The sequence below is a fragment of the Bombina bombina genome, chromosome 2, assembly GCF_027579735.1.
Source record: "Bombina bombina isolate aBomBom1 chromosome 2, aBomBom1.pri, whole genome shotgun sequence".
Taxonomy (NCBI): domain Eukaryota; kingdom Metazoa; phylum Chordata; class Amphibia; order Anura; family Bombinatoridae; genus Bombina; species Bombina bombina.
Window position 1 is genome coordinate 682,919,985 of NC_069500.1, and position 13,864 is coordinate 682,933,848.

At 41.9% G+C, this 13,864-nt stretch overlaps 1 protein-coding gene across 1 annotated transcript in view; it reads left to right on the forward strand.

The window, feature by feature from the left end:
* FOCAD (focadhesin) overlaps positions 1-13,864 on the forward strand; it is a 1,237,844-nt gene that overhangs the window by 903,166 nt on the left and 320,814 nt on the right. Inside the window, 1 exon segment of the mRNA XM_053702659.1 lies at positions 11,197-11,238. Coding sequence (XP_053558634.1) covers positions 11,197-11,238 — 42 coding nt within the window.

A 13,864-nucleotide genomic window follows, 5' to 3' on the forward strand; every position in this document is an offset into this window, starting at 1 on the left:
AGCTGCAAAGCAAGAGGGTAACGCTTCACAGCCCAAGGCAGCCTGGAAGCCTTACCAGGGCTGGAACAAGGGTAAACAGGCCAAAAAGCCTACCACTGCTACCAAAACAGCATGAAGGGATAGCCCCCGATCCGGGACCGGATCTAGTGGGGGGCAGACTTTCTCTCTTTGCTCAGGCTTGGGCAAGAGATGTTCAGGATCCTTGGGCGCTAGAAATAGTTTCTCAAGGTTATCTCCTGGAATTCAAGGAACTACCCCCAAGGGGAAGGTTCCACAGGTCTCAATTATCTTCAAACCAAATAAAGAGACAGGCATTCTTACATTGTGTAGAAGACCTGTTAAAGATGGGAGTGATACATCCAGTTCCAATAAGAGAACAAGGAATGGGATTTTATTCCAATCTGTTCATAGTTCCCAAAAAAGAGGGAACATTCAGACCAATTTTGGATCTAAAGATCCTAAACAAATTTCTCAGGGTACCATCGTTCAAAATGGAAACTATTCGAACGATCCTACCTACTATCCAGGAAAATCAATTTATGACTACCGTGGATTTAAAGGATGCGTACCTACATATTCCTATCCACAAGGAACATCATCAGTTCCTAAGGTTCGCTTTTCTGGACAAGCATTACCAGTTTATGGCACTTCCATTTGGATTAGCCACTGCTCCAAGGATTTTCACAAAGGTACTAGGGTCCCTTCTAGCGGTTCTAAGACCAAGGGGCATTGCAGTAGTACCTTACTTGGACAACATCCTGATTCAAGCGTCGTCCCTGTCAAAAGCAAAGGCTCATACGGACATCGTCCTAGCCTTTCTCAGATCTCACGGATGGAAGGTGAACAAAGAAAAAAGTTCTCTGTCCCCGTCAACAAGAGTTCCCTTCTTGGGAACAATAATAGATTCCTTAGAAATTAGGATTTTTCTGACAGAGGTCAGAAAATCAAAACTTCTATGCTCTTGTCAAGTACTTCATTCTGTTCCTCGTCCTTCCATAGCGCAGTGCATGGAAGTAATAGGATTGATGGTTGCAACAATGGACATAGTTCCTTTTGCACGAATTCATCTAAGACCATTACAACTGTGCATGCTCAGACAGTGGAATGGGGATTATACAGACTTGTCTCCGACGATTCAAGTAGATCAAAAGACCAGAGATTCACTCCGTTGGTGGCTGACCCTGGACAATCTGTCACAGGGAATGAGCTTCCGCAGACCAGAGTGGGTCATTGTCACGACCGACGCCAGCCTAGTGGGCTGGGGCGCGGTCTGGGAATCCCTGAAAGCTCAGGGTCTATGGTCTCAGGAAGAGTCTCTTCTCCCGATAAACATTCTGGAACTGAGAGCGATATTCAATGCTCTCAGAGCTTGGCCTCAACTAGCAAAGGCCAGATTCATAAGGTTTCAGTCAGACAACATGACGACCGTTGCATATATCAATCATCAGGGGGAAACAAGGACTTCCCTGGCGATGAAAGAAGTGACCAAGATAATTCAATGGGCGGAGGATCACTCCTGCCACTTGTCTGCGATCCACATCCCAGGAGTGGAAAATTGGGAAGCGGATTTTCTGAGTCAGACATTCCATCCGGGGGAGTGGGAACTCCATCCGGAAATCTTTGCCCAAATAACTCAATTATTGGGCATTCCAGACATGGATCTGATGGTGTCTCGTCAGAACTTCAAGGTTCCTTGCTACGGGTCCAGATCCAGGGATCCCAAGGCGACCCTAGTAGATGCACTAGTAGCACCTTGGACCTTCAACCTAGCTTATGTATTCCCACCGTTTCCTCTCATCCCCAGGCTGGTAGCCAGGATCAATCAGGAGAGGGCCTCGGTGATCTTGATAGCTCCTGCGTGGCCACGCAGGACTTGGTATGCAGACCTGGTGAATATGTCATCGGCTCCACCATGGAAGCTACCTTTGAGACAGGACCTTCTTGTTCAGGGTCCATTCGAACATCCGAATCTGGTTTCCCTCCAACTGACGGCTTGGAGATTGAACGCTTGATTTTATCAAAGCGTGGGTTTTCAGATTCTGTAATAGATACTCTGATTCAGGCTAGAAAGCCTGTAACTAGAAAAATTTACCATAAAATATGGAAAAAATATATCTGTTGGTGTGAATCTAAAGGATTCCCATGGAACAAGATAAAAATTCCTAAGATTCTATCCTTTCTACAAGAAGGTTTGGAGAAAGGATTATCTGCAAGTTCTCTGAAGGGACAGATCTCTGCTTTATCTGTTTTACTTCACAAAAGACTGGCAGCTGTGCCAGATGTTCAAGCATTTGTTCAGGCTCTGGTTAGGATCAAGCCTGTTTACAGACCTTTGACTCCTCCCTGGAGTCTAAATCTAGTTCTTTCAGTTCTTCAAGGGGTTCCGTTTGAACCCTTACATTCCGTAGATATTAAGTTATTATCTTGGAAAGTTTTGTTTTTGGTTGCAATTTCTTCTGCTAGAAGAGTTTCAGAGTTATCTGCTCTGCAGTGTTCTCCGCCCTATCTGGTGTTCCATGCAGATAAGGTGGTTTTGCGTACTAAGCCTGGTTTTCTTCCGAAAGTTGTTTCCAACAAAAATATTAACCAGGAGATAGTTGTACCTTCTTTGTGTCCGAATCCAGTTTCAAAGAAGGAACGTTTGTTACACAATTTGGACGTAGTCCGTGCTCTAAAATTCTATTTAGAGGCTACTAAAGATTTCAGACAAACATCTTCCTTGTTTGTTGTTTATTCTGGTAAAAGGAGAGGTCAAAAAGCGACTTCTACCTCTCTTTCCTTTTGGCTTAAAAGCATTATCCGATTGGCTTATGAGACTGCCGGACGGCAGCCTCCTGAAAGAATCACAGCTCACTCCACTAGGGCTGTGGCTTCCACATGGGCCTTCAAGAACGAGGCTTCTGTTGACCAGATATGTAAGGCAGCGACTTGGTCTTCACTGCACACTTTTGCCAAATTTTACAAATTTGATACTTTTGCTTCTTCGGAGGCTATTTTTGGGAGATAGGTTTTGCAAGCCGTGGTGCCTTCCATTTAGGTGACCTGATTTGCTCCCTCCCTTCATCCGTGTCCTAAAGCTTTGGTATTGGTTCCCACAAGTAAGGATGACGCCGTGGACCGGACACACCAATGTTGGAGAAAACAGAATTTATGCTTACCTGATAAATTACTTTCTCCAACGGTGTGTCCGGTCCACGGCCCGCCCTGGTTTTTTAATCAGGTCTGATGAATTATTTTCTCTAACTACAGTCACCACGGTATCATATGGTTTCTCCTATATATATTTCCTCCTGTCCGTCGGTCGAATGACTGGGGTGGGCAGAGCCTAGGAGGGATCATGTGACCAGCTTTGCTGGGACTCTTTGCCATTTCCTGTTGGGGAAGAGAATATCCCACAAGTAAGGATGACGCCGTGGACCGGACACACCGTTGGAGAAAGTAATTTATCAGGTAAGCATAAATTCTGTTTTTATACACACCCTAAACATATTAGGTTATAACTGGCTTGATCAAAATACTTCCTGTTTGATAGGCTGAGGACTCAACTTGCTACATATCCGTTATACATGGTGACCAGGGAGACTGATGCTTGGACTGGTTCTTTCTCATCAGCTTATATGCATGCAGCAAGGTTTTAATTAAGAGCCCTTTATTGTTTCACTGCTGCTTTTATAATGTATTATTCCCGCAGTAGACTTCAAGATGGTTATAGTGGTTTGCTGACTACTGTTTGTGTATGTTATGTTCTCTTACGGATCCAGCAGGGGTATATAGCCGAATTTTAGAACAACAACCTGCCTCTTTTTTACACTGGTCTCCTCCAGTTAAATACTCATTAGTTGCTCAATAATGTTGACCCATAGGTGTATATATATATATATATATATATATATATATATATATATATATACACCACTCTCCTCTATGTTCCACTAGTTTAACTCAACATGAGCACCTAAAAAGAAGTTATATATTCAAAGGCTCTTATTCCCAACTAAGAAAATACATGATTATTTCCCCCCCCCCCCCTATATATATATAAATAGAGCATTCTTGTGCGGTTTCCCTTGAAAAATACTGCACTTAAAATGAATCTCTTCCTAACTACCCAGAATCAGGTGGCTCAGGTACATTCTAACTTAACATTGTTAGTTTCTATATATTGTAAGCCACAATTTGCTGTTCTTCTATTACATTATTCTGGGTTTCAAAAGTATCAAAAGTTTAAAAAAAGCTTAAAAACGTTATATTCTTTATATCATATATATAGTGCACATTACTACATGTTTATTCTTTCTATTCTATTATACAGAATCAAAGAAAAAACAGAAAATTTGACAGATTTGACAATATATTGTGGCAATACGATTGATATGTTCTTTCTTTGTATATGTATATGACACCCGAAATATAATTTGTCTGTTATATTACATATTTAACTTTAATAAAAAATATTAAAAAAAAAAAGTGATACAAAGAGAACAAAAGATAAATTGATAATAGGAGTAAATTAGAAAGTTGCTTAAAATTGCTGCTCTATCTGAATCATACAAGTTTAATTTTGACCAGACTGTTCCTTTAATTAGTATTGGTTATTTATTGCATTCCCTAGTAGACATGAATATATATTGTACATTTATAATGGTTACGTTTAAGTATTTTTCTCTTGCAAGGTGTATCCAGTCCACGGCTTCATCCTTTACTTGTGGGATATTCTCATTCCCTACAGGAAGTGGCAAAGAGAGCATACAGCAGAGCTGTCCATATAGCTCCCCCTCTAGCTACGCCCCCCAGTCATTCTCTTTGCCGGCTCTGACAGCAGGGCCACTCTGCGGAAGGGTAAAGTGAATGTGGTGTTAGATTTGTAGTTTTATATCTTCAATCAAGAGTTTGTTATTTTTAAATAGTACCGGTTTGTACTATTTATTCTATAGCAGAAATGTGATGAAGAATTCTGCTGAGAGGAAAATGATTTTAGCATGTTGTAACTAAAATCCATTGCTGTTCCCACACAGGACTGAGGAGTACCAGAAAACTTCAGTTGGGGGGAACAGTTTGCAGGCTTAACTGCAATAAGGTATGTTCAGTCATCTTTTTCTAGACAAGACTCAGTTAATGCTAGAAGACTGACAAGAATCCCCATGTGGGGAAGGTAAGCCATGTTCTGAGACTCAGTATAAAAGGAAGGCTTACTTAACAGGGCTCAATAGGCTGGTGGACACTGTTACAGGGCAATCAATTATTTAATGGGAAAAAATACTCGTTATAGACGTTTTTTATGCACTTTGGTGTGTTATTATGGGGTTATATTCCACATGGCATATGTTTAGTCACCTATTTGGGATTTTGAAGGCCCCACAACTCCGGAGTGGATGGGGAGGGGGCCTAAATTTCGCGCCTCAGTTGTGCAGTTAATATTGCAGGCAGTTCATGCAGCTTCACGTGGAGGGTCCAAAGACTGCTTGAGGACTTCAAAGAAGCTTGTTTTCCAGTAAACTAATCCCCAGGGGCAGGTAGGGCCCCAGCAGTAAGCTGTGGCAAGGTGCTGTAGTTTATTAACCGGTTGTCAGCTTTAGGTTGCTCCGGTTTGGACATTAAGGGGTTAATTGGGCTGAAAATTGTTGTGCAATCTTTTCAAAGCCTTAGGCTCATGCAGTAAAAATTTTCAGAGAGATTGGATCATTTTTCACGGTTTGGTAAAATTGTGTGCACTTTTTATTTCTTAAAGGCACAGTAACGGTTTTTTCAAATTGTAAAATTTATTTGAATAAAGTGTTTCCAAGCCTGCTTGTGAATAATACTAGTCTGTTAAACATGTCTGACACTAAAGAGAGGCCTTGCTCTATGTGTTTGGAAGCCATGGTGGAACCCCCTCTAAAATTGTGTTCCAAGTGCACTAATGTGTCTATACACTTTAAAGATCATATTGTGTCACTTAAAAATGTAGCCCTAGATGATACTTTGACGGAAGGTAACGAGGATAGTCCGCCTTCCTCTTCCCATGTGTCGCCACCAGTTACGCCCGCGCAAGCGATGCCTAGTACCTCTAGTGCATTGGCCCCTATTACATTACAACAATTAGCGACAGTCATGGATAATTCCCTTGCGACATTTCTATCCAAATTGCCAGTTTTTCCTACAAAGCGTGATAGCTCTGTTTTAAGAACAGATTATGAGCAGTCAGAAGCTTTGGGAGGTTTATCTGATGTACCCTCACAACACTCTGAAGTGGCGGTGAGGGATTTGATGTCTGAAGGAGAAATTTCTGACTCTGGAAAGGTTTCTCAGCGGGCAGAATCAGATTCATTAAAGTTTAAATCTAAACTGGAACACCTCCGTGTATTGCTTAGGGAGGTATTAGCTACTCTGGATGATTGTGATCCATTGGTGGTCCCATAGAAATTGTGTAAAATGGACAAGTACCTAGAGGTCCCTGTATACACTGATGCGTTTCCGATCCCTAAAAGGGTTGCGGATATTGTTACTAGGGAGTGGGATAGACCAGGTGTCCCTTTTGTCCCCCCCCCTATTTTTAAGAAAATGTTCCCCATAACTGACCCCAGGCGGGACTCGTGGCAGACGGTCCCTAAGGTAGAGGGGGCTGTTTCTACACTTGCTAAGCGCACAACCGTACCAATTGAAGACAGTTGTGCTTTTAAATACCCTATGGATAAAAAGTTAGAGGGTTTGCTTAAGAAGATTTTTGTTCAACAAGGTTTCCTTCTCCAACCTATTGCCTGCATTATTCCTGTAACTACTGCAGCGGCTTTCTGGTTTGAGGCGCTGGAGGAGTCGCTCCAGACGGAGACCTCATATGACGAAATTATGGATAGAATTAAGGCTCTAAAGCTGGCTAATTCTTTTATCACAGATGCCGCTTTGCAATTAGCTAAGTTATTAGCTAAGTTAGCGGCAAAAATTTCAGGTTTCACCATTATGGTGCGCAGAGCGCTTTGGCTCAAGTCATTGTCGGCCGATGTGTCGTCAAAATCCAAATTATTAAATATCCCTTTCAAAGGAAAGACCCTTTTCGGGCCAGAATTGAAAGAGATTATTTCAGAAATCACTGGGGAAAGGGCCATGCTCTCCCTCAGGACAAGCCCTTTAGGGCTAAAAACAAAGCTAATTTTCGTTCCTTTCGTAACTTCAGGAGCGGTCCCGCTTCAGCATCTACAGCTGCAAAGCAAGAGGGTAACGCTTCACAGCCCAAGGCAGCCTGGAAGCCTTACCAGGGCTGGAACAAGGGTAAACAGGCCAAAAAGCCTGCAGCTGCTACCAAGACAGCATGAAGGGGTAGCCCCCGATCCGGGACCGGATCTAGTAGGGGGCAGACTCTCTCTCTTCGCTCAGGCTTGGGCAAGAGATGTTCACGATCCCTGGGCAGTAGAGATTGTTACCCAGGGATATCTTCTAGAATTCAAGGACTCCCCTCCAAGGGGAAGGTTTCACATTTCTCATCTGTCTTCAGACCAGACAAAGAAAGAGGCGTTCTTACGCTGTGTAGAAGATCTACTCACGATGGGAGTGATATGTTCAGTTCCAATTGCAGAAAAAGGAACGGGCTTTTACTCAAACCTGTTTGTGGTTCCCAAAAAAGAGGGAACTTTCAGACCAATCCTGGATCTAAAAATTCTAAACAAGTTCCTCAGAGTCCCATCATTAAAGATGGAGACCATTTGAACGATCTTACCAATGATCCAGGAAGGTCAATATATGACTACCGTGGATTTAAAGGATGCGTACCTACATATCCCTATCCACAAAGATCATCACCAGTTTCTCAGGTTCGCTTTTCTGGACAAGCGTTACCAGTTCGTGGCTCTTCCCTTCGGTTTGGCCACTGCTCCCAGAATTTTCACAAAGGTGCTAGGTTCCCTTCTGGCGGTGCTAAGACCGTGGGGCGTAGCAGTAGTGCCTTATCTAGACGACATCCTAATTCAGGCGTCGTCTTTTCCCAGAGCCAAGGCTCACACGGAGATTGTACTGGCCTTTCTAAGGTCTCACGGGTGGAAGGTGAACATCGAAAAGAGTTCTCTGTCCCCGCTCACAAGGGTTCCCTTCCTGGGAACACTAATAGATTCGGTAGAAATGAAAATATTTCTGACGAAGGTCAGAAAGTTAAAGCTTTTAGCTACTTGCCGATTACTTCATTCCACTCCTCAGCCATCTATAGCTCAGTGCATGGAGGCAATCAGATTAATAGTAGCGGCAATGGACATAGTCCCTTTTGCTCGAATACATCTCAGACCACTGCAACTGTGCATGCTCAAACAGTGGAATGGGGATTACGTAGACTTGTCTCCTCAGATACAATTGGACCAGAGGACCAGAGACTCTCTTCTCTGGTGGTTGTCTCAGGATCATCTGTCTCAGGGAACATGTTTCCGCAGACCAGAATGGATCATTGTAACGACCGACGCCAGTTCGTTAGGCTGGGGTGCAGTCTGGGACTGCCTGAAAGCTCAGGGCCTATGGTCTCGGGAAGAATCTCTTCTCCCGATAAACATTTTGGAACTGAGAGCGATATTCAATGCGCTTCAGGCATGGCCTCAACTAGCTGCGGCCAAATTCATCAGATTTCAGTCGGACAACATCTCGACTGTAGCTTACATCAATCATCAGGGGGGAACGAAGAGTTCCTTAGCGATGAAGGAAGTCTCCAAAATAATCAGGTGGGCGGAGGATCACTCCTGCCATCTCTCAGCAATTCACATCCCAGGAGTGGACAACTGGGAAGCGGTTTTTCTAAGTCATCAGACTTTTCACCCGGGGGAGTGGGAACTCCACCCGGAGGTTTTTGCTCAGCTGACTCAGCTATGGGGCACTCCAGAATTGGATCTGATGGCGTCCCGTCAGAACACCAAACTTCCTCTCTACGGATCCAGGTCCAGGGACCCCAAGGCGGTATTGATAGATGCCCTAGCAGCGCCTTGGTTCTTCAATCTGGCTTATGTCTTTCCACCGTTTCCTCTTCTCCCTCGTCTGGTCGCCAGAATCAAGCAGGAGAAGGCTTCGGTGATTCACGCCACGCAGGACTTGGTATGCAGACCTAGTGGACATGTCATCTGTTCCACCATGGACACTGCCATTAAGGCAGGATCTTCTAATACAGGGTCCATTCAAGCATCCAAATCTAGTTTCTCTGCGTCTGACTGCTTGGAGATTGAACGTTTAATTCTATCAAAGCGTGGTTTCTCTGAGTCAGTTGTAGATACTCTGATTCAGGCTAGAAAGCCTGTCACTAGGAAAATCTACCATAAGATATGGCAAAAATATCTTTGTTGGTGTGAATCCAAGGGTTACTCATGGAGTAAGATTAGGATTCCCAGAATATTGTCATTTCTCCAAGAAGGATTGGAGAAAGGATTGTCAGCTAGTTCCTTAAAGGGACAGATATCTGCTCTGTCTATTCTCTTACACAAGCGTCTGGCAGAAGTACCAGACGTTCAAGCGTTTGCTCAGGCTCTAGTCAGAATCAAGCCTGTTTATAAACCTGTGGCTCCACCATGGAGTCTTAATCTAGTTCTTTCAGTTCTTCAAGGGGTTCCGTTTGAACCTTTACATTCCATAGATATTAAGTTATTATCTTGGAAAGTTTTGTTTTTGGTAGCTATATCTTCTGCTCGAAGAGTTTCAGAATTGTCTGCTTTACAGTGTGATTCACCTTACCTGGTGTTTCACGCAGATAAGGTTGTTTTGCGTACCAAACCTGGTTTTCTCCCTAAGGTTGTTTCTAACAAGAATATTAACCAGGAAATAATAGTTCCTTCTCTGTGTCCGAACCCATCTTCTAAGAAGGAATGCCTGCTACACAATCTTGATGTGGTTCGTGCTTTAAAATTCTATTTACAAGCAACTAAAGACTTCAGACAAACGTCATCCTTGTTTGCAATTTTTTTCTGGTAAGAGGAGAGGTCAGAAAGCGACTGCTACCTCTCTTTCCTTCTGGCTGAAAAGCATCATCAGGTTGGCTTACGAGACTGCTGGCCAGCAGCCTCCTGAACAAATTACTGCTCATTCTACCAGAGCTGTGGCTTCCACATGGGCTTTCAAGAATGAGGCTTCTGTCGAACAGATTTGTAAGGCAGCGACTTGGTCTTCACTGCATACTTTTGCCAAATTTTACAAATTCGATACTTTTGCTTCTTCGGAGGCTATTTTTGGGAGAAAGGTTTTGCAAGCAGTGGTGCCTTCCGTTTAAGGTACCTGTCTTGTTCCCTCCCTTCATCCGTGTCCTAAAGCTTTGGTATTGGTATCCCACAAGTAAAGGATGAAGCCGTGGATTGGATACACCTTGCAAGAGAAAACAGAATTTATGCTTACCTGATAAATTACTTTCTCTTGCGGTGTATCCAGTCCACGGCCCGCCCTGGCAATTAAGTCAGGTAAATATTTTTTTTGTTTAAACTACAGTCACCACTGCACCCTATGGTTTCTCCTTTTTCTCCTAACCTTCGGTCGAATGACTGGGGGGCGGAGCTAGAGGGGGAGCTATATGGACAGCTCTGCTGTGTGCTCTCTTTGCCACTTCCTGTAGGGATTGAGAATATCCCACAAGTAAAGGATGAATCCGTGGACTGGATACACCGCAAGAGAAAGTAATTTATCAGGTAAGCATAAATTCTGTTTTTAGTACAGAGGATGGCTACATGGAATTTGTTCTTTTTTCACACTGTTTTTTAACTGTTGCAAATACGAGTTATATTTTAAGGATATTGACATATATTTGATACTACACATTATTTGTTTTCTTTGTGGTAAGACTTTCTTTCAATTTGCTCTTTTCAACTTAGTGTATGTAAGTATGTAGCAGAGTTAGCCTTGGTAAGTCAGCAGGGTGCATTTCAGTTTTCTAAGAATTACAAATTGCTCAATTGTCAGAGCTAAATTACATGACAATGTGGCAAAATAAATAATGAAAATATATATGAGTTGTTTCATTATGCATTAATAAACATTTGATCTAAAGATCGCCAGGTGTTTGCAGTCTCATTAAGAGTTGGGCGTATCTATGGATTTTGTACATAATTAAAAGAGAACATAACGTACATTTTGTTGCAACCCTTACTAGAAGGCATTGTGGTTTGTGAAAATGTTGTAGATTTAGGACCCAGGGAGGATAGGGAAGGCTTCTGTAACTCAGACATGTTCCACTGAGATAAAGTCACAATTGCTTTCTGCTTTTATGTATTATAGGGTGAGAGATGTATTGACTGACATTATCAGATGTGCTGTGAAGTAAGTATATTGTGTAACAAATTGGGAAAACCTCTTTCATTTTACTGTTTTTATAAAGTTGTAGAAGTAAAATCTAACATGAAACGTTAGCTCCATTGTTTTCACTGTATATTCATTAATAATTTATTAATAGCAATTATTACTAATATACATGTCACTGCACTTTAAACTGGGACAGGTTTGCCAAATCAATTTGAATATGCATTTTATCTCTTGACTTTTCTTTAATATGAGTTTTGATAACACTTTAATATGATTTTGAATAAGTGAGCAAAGGCATAGAGGGAAAATAACATGCTCATCTTTTTTCTGGTCCTAAAAAGGTTTATTTATATATATATATATATATATATATATATATATATATATATATATATATATATATATATATATATATTATATGTTTATGAAAGGGTAAAAGCCTTTACTAATTACTGTTATATGCATGTACACAATCTGAAGTGCTTAATGGTAATGCATCATACATTAATAAGCAATTGAATTGCCAGCTCTAGAAACACTGCTTGTTTTGAACAGATTATTCTCTGTTTTCCTTGTACTTAAATTGATGCAGAACATATACATTTGCCCTAGGCCTTCATTAAGAGCTGGTGTAAATAATGTATTTTTCCATGTTTATTTGTGTAATTAAAAACAGATTTCCCTGTTGTCCATTGTATGTCAGTGTCTGTTTCTTTTCTCTGCCCACAGCTTTTTTCCCCAAGTACTTTCTATTCATAAATTCAGTTAAATCAGATATCTATAGTTGTGTTAACTCTCACCTAGATTACGAGTTTTGCCCTAAACAGGGTGTGAAATGAACGCAACAGAAGTTGCATTATTTTACCCTCCATATTGCTGTCATTACGAGTTTCTTAAAAGCCTTCTTGTGTGTGCGATATGGTGGCTTTAAGCTCCATATCGCACAAAAGCCAAGGGCTGCCTTGACGTGCTTGTGCACGCTTTCCCCCATAGTCATCAATGGGGAAAGAGTGTTGAAAAAAAAAGCTAACACCTAAAGTGCAGAATGGCGATCGCCGTAAGGCAACCCAATTGATGTCTATGGGAAAAAGAACGTTACATTAAAACCTAACACCCTAACATAAACCCCAAGTCTAAACACCCCTAATCTGCTGCCCCCAACATCGCAGCCACTATAATAAAGTTATTAACCCCTAATCTGCCGTCTCCGACATTGCAGACACAAATAAAAGTTATTTACCCCTATTCCACCGCTCCCAACATCGCCGACACTATAATAAAGTTATTAACCCCTAATCTGCCGCCCCCAAAATCGCTGCCACTAATAAAAGCTATTAACCCCTATTTCTTTTACAAGATATGACGAGTCCACGAATTTCATCCTTATGGGATTACGCCTCCTGTTCAGCTCTTCCCTCCCCCCCCCCACAGTCATTCTCTTTGCCTGTGTCAGTGATTGGAAGAGGTAAAGTGAGGTGTTAGTTTAGATTCTTCAATCAAGAAGTTTTTTATTTTAAAATGGTGCCAGTGAGTACTATTTTTCTCAGGGAGAAATAGTCAGTCTATAACTTCCCAAGAGGAGTTGATGATCTTAGCAAACGTTATCTAAGATCCTTTCTGGTTCCCACAGAGCAACTGAAGGTAGTGTAAAGAAAAATCTTCAGTGTGGAGAACGATGTCATGCTACAAGCAGCATTGAGGTATGTTCAGTCTTTTGTTTCTGGGGAGACTTGTTACATCAGAACAGGCTGACAATATTCCCTAGCTGGGGAGGGGTAATCAGTATGCACTATTGGAGAAATTGTGTAGTTGGAATTCCCTGTTATTCTGCTTATTTAATAGTGTGCTGGTATGTCACTTTAAATTTTTATATGTGGGCTGACGCTGGGAGATGCTGTTAGATTATTGTTATACTGCTGGCTGACAGGAGATATTTGGCACTGTGATGCACTTACCTCGCTGTGTGTATGTATATACAGGGGCATATGGCTAATTTACGGAGGACCGACATGTTTGTTTTCTTCTCTACCCATGCGGGTCTCGGTTAGGCTAGAGTTACGCTCACGGTGGGCGGGGCCTATTTTTGCGCGCTCAGTCGCGCAGTGTGTTTTCCGGATCGGCAACAAGGTCCTGAGGCTCCAGTGGGGCCTAGCTCTGTTTGATAATCGTAGGGTACAGAGAGGCTGAGAACGTTTCTTCAGTGTGATCTGGGGGCAGGTAGGCGACGCAGCAGAGCTGTGGCGAGGTGCAGGGGCCTGAATTAATATACATAATAAATCTGAGAAAACGTTTTGTCTAAATTAATATATAATATACCCTAACAAGTGGGGCAATATTGTTAAGCTATTTGGGGCACATAAGGGCATTGTTTATTGCCGAAAACGTTGTTTTGTTTCATAACAGAAAAATTGTTGCGCTTTTATTATTTAAAGGCACAGTACATGTTTAGTTTTTAATATATGTTTTGACTTCAGAGTGCAATATATCAAGCATAAAACGACTATTATTGCTATTGCTAGTCTGTTTAACATGTCTGAACTTGAGGAAACTACTTGTTCTATGTGTTTGGATGCCATTGTGGAACCCCCACTTTCTTTTTGTCCCTCATGTACTGAAAGGACCTTACAATGTAAAGAGCAAATTT